This window comes from Myodes glareolus, chromosome 13, assembly GCF_982192425.1.
Source record: "Myodes glareolus chromosome 13, mMyoGla1.1, whole genome shotgun sequence".
NCBI lineage: Eukaryota > Metazoa > Chordata > Mammalia > Rodentia > Cricetidae > Myodes > Myodes glareolus.
Window position 1 is genome coordinate 49,861,076 of NC_142038.1, and position 3,579 is coordinate 49,864,654.

Below are 3,579 nucleotides of genomic sequence, written 5' to 3' on the forward strand. Positions count from 1 at the left end.
GCCTAAGACCCAAATAATCCTTAAGAAACTATAATTAATAATCCTGGGTAATAGTTCTTGACTGAACTCTAGCTTTATATTGCCCTTACATTTACAAATAAATGAAATTCTTTTCTTTTTTAATCTTCGTCTTTTCTGTCATTGTCAGTAAGGATCATCACTTTTCCTAGATATTTTCAGGATTACAAACGATGCATGCAAGTTGATTCAGAGATGATCTCCATTTGTCAGGTAAAAATATAGAAATTTCTGAATGAACTATGTCTCTGCAAAAAAATTTTTTGGAGACAAGGCCTCACTGTATAGTACTGACTGGTCTTGAACTCACAGCAATCCACCTGACCCTACCTCTGGAAGTAGAGGAATGCACCACCACTCTTGGGCAAACCCAATTCTTAATCAACTGAGATCCTAGTCCTCTTCCTTATACATAAATAACTTTCTACTGAAAGATGATTTAAAAGCAAAATAATTAACTCTTGCTATGGAACTAAGTATTTTTCAGGCCAGGGCCAGTGAACTTCCATGGGAAACAGGAAAAATGGCTCGTTCATTTTTTGCCTAGCACATGAGAGAAGGAAAAGCAGAATTTACACAAAGCAACATTTCTTTAACAGAATTCCAAATGTTTATAGGGATCCAGATACATGCTTTATATTAAGCTAAGCTGAACTTCCTATTTTCACCAAACTAGGCACTTGTGTTTCCCCAGAGTTGTAGTCTCCTCCCATCCTTGTTTAGTGAGGGTGGTAGCTCTTTGACGATGGACTATAACACCATGTACCTGAATTAGTCAGCATTACATATAGTCATCGTCTATTCGGGCATGGCCCTCTGAACCCCGAGGTCGATTTCTATTAGAATTTGGAGGTAAACTGGGGTCATCCTCTGTTTTCACCTCTCCAGTGGCATGGGGGAAAGGGAAATTGGGCATAAATCGCTTAAGAAAACGGAACTCGCTATTTCCAGTTCCAGTGGCTGAACACATATCATAAGGACAAGGCTGGGGTAAGGAACCGTTGCCTCTTCCTTGTACCAAATTGTTAGGGAAATTGCAGTCATCATAGAAGTGCTCTTGAATTGTGAGTTTGTCTCTGTGTTTAATCTTCTGGTAGAGGTGTATAACGAAGATCACAGTGACAGAGACGAGAAACAGAAAAGAAAGCACAGCCAGAGAAATGACCAAATATTTTGTGGTTGGGTTTACCTTTCTAGAATTCTTGGATGGATCCTGGAACTGCAAGTAAGGCTCTGAAAAGCCGTCTACCAGCAGGATGTTGAGTGAGGCCGTAGTGGAGAGAGCTGGTTGGCCATGATCCTGAACGAGAATGATCAGTTTCTGAATCATAGGATCTCTCTCCGATATCTGCCTCAGTGTCCGTATTTCCCCGTTTTGTCTCTGAACAGAAAATAACCCAAGGTCAGTGGCTTTAAGGAGATGGTATGAAAGCCAAGAGTTCTGCCCGGAGTCACCATCAACAGCCACCACTTTGGTCACCAGGTAACCGGCCTCTGCAGACCTGGGCACCAGGTCATTGCAGGGCAAGCTGCCATTCTGTAGTGGGTACAAGATCATTGGACGATTGTCGTTGTCATCCAGGACAACCACTCTGACAGTAGCTTGGCTACTCAGGGACAGAAAACCCCCATCAGTTGCCTTTACCACAAACTGAAAATCTTGAATGGCCTCATAGTCCATGGTTCTTAGTGCATAGAGCTTTCCATTGTCTGAATTTATAGAGATGTAGGCAAAGACTGAGAGGTCTCCACTCTTTGGAGGCAGGAGAGAATATGTCACTTGGGCATTTTCGCCCACATCTAGATCATCAGCGTGGACTTTGCCAATAAAAACTGCAGGACTGTTGTTTTCACGGACAGTCAAGATGTAGGAATCCTCCTGAAAGATTGGAGGATTATCATTTATGTCAGATATTAGCACTTCAATCACAGTCTCTGTGGACAGGTTGGGTGGTCCAGTATCCATGGCAACGAGTGTGATGTTATAACTGGAGACATCCTCCCTATCCAAGCTTCTGTCAGTGACCAGCGAATAAGAATTCCGGAATGTGTGCTTGACTACAAAGGGCAAGTCTTCTCTGAGGAAGCAGGTGATTTTCCCTCCAACTCGCACATCCCGGTCCCGGATAGTGAAGAGGGCCACTACAGTCTGGAGTGGAGAGTCCTCAGGAAGAGGGCTGGACACTGAGGAGACTGTCACTTCCGGAGGATTGTCATTTACATCCACCACTTCCACCAAGACTTTGCTGTGGGCAGAAAGGCCCCCTCCATCTGTCGCTTGAATGTCAATGTCATATGTTTCCATAGTTTCAAAATCTAGGGGCCCGCGGAGTCGAACTTCTCCGGTTTGTGAGTCGACAAGAAACGTCTGGAGAACTGCTTCTGGATTTTCAGCTAAAGAGTAAGTGATCTGCTTGTTGGTGCCCTCGTCCAGGTCCGTGGCAGTCACCACCACTACTAAAGAGCCGTTGTCGCTGTTCTCTGGCACCTGAGCACGATACACCAAGCGAGAGAACTGGGGCACGTGGTCATTGACGTCCAGAACAAGCACTCGAATGTTGGCGGTGCCAGACTTGGGAGGGGACCCACCATCCACCGCTGTAATGGTCAAGTTGACTTCAGGCTGCTCCTCTCTATCCAGGGGATTATCCAGCACAAGCTCCGCATATTTGGGCCCATGGCTTCGGAAGCGCGTGTGCAAGTGGAAATAGGGGTTTGCACTCAGGGTGTAGTTTTGGAGACCATTGAGTCCCACATCCAGATCCTGGGCGCTCTGCAGTGGGAAGCGTGAGCCCAAAGGGGTGCTCTCGGGAATCTTTAAAAGAGGCTCCTTGTTTAGAAAAACTGGGGCATTGTCATTGATATCAAATACTCTGACTTCCACACGGAAGGACTGCAGCGGCTCTACCAGAACAATTTCAAAGTGCAGCACACACGGGTCAGCTTTGCCACAGAGTGCCTCTCGATCCAGTTTCTCCTTGACGAACAAATCTCCGGTCTTGCGGTGGAGCCGGAAGTGCAACTTGTTGCCCTCGGCAACCAGCCGCGCCCCACGCTCTGCCAGCTTTCCCACCTCTAACCCCAGGTCCTTAGCCACATTAGCCACAAAGGAGCCGCTCTCCATCTCCTCCGCCACCGAATAGCGGATAGTGGCCGCGCCTCCCACAGACACACACCAGAGAAGGAGAAGAGATCCCACCTGCCTGTTCTGCAAAGGTTTTCTGCGCGCAGCTGCCATCGTTTCTCCTCACAAGTGCACTCCCCAAGGCTGCCGCCAGCTCTGGGATACCTGGCTTTCACTTTTGCCAACAGGTTGCACAAACACCAGCTCTCCTAGTACTAGCCTCTAACCGCAGCGCCACCAAAGGCTGGCTTGACAGCCAGGTAAGCTGTTTTGCACTTGAAAGAAAATCTGCTATGAGTAACTTAATTCCCCAGGCCATTAAGCGTATTAATAGGTATGTGCTCATTCCGGAGAGCTGAACAGAGGTTGGAAGTTTGTTGCTACAGCAACCGTAAACTCCCTGTTAATTCCCTTTCAGGAAAAAAGTCCTTGGGAAT

At 46.9% G+C, this 3,579-nt stretch overlaps 1 protein-coding gene across 1 annotated transcript; it reads right to left on the reverse strand.

Moving 5' to 3' along the window:
* Positions 1-799: 799 nt before the first annotated feature.
* On the reverse strand, positions 800-3,272 carry Pcdhb1 (protocadherin beta 1). Its single transcript, XM_048419555.2, has one exon. It carries the CDS (start codon positions 3,254-3,256, stop codon positions 800-802), a length of 2,457 nt encoding a protein of 818 aa, XP_048275512.2. The 5' UTR covers positions 3,257-3,272.
* Positions 3,273-3,579: the final 307 nt, after the last annotated feature.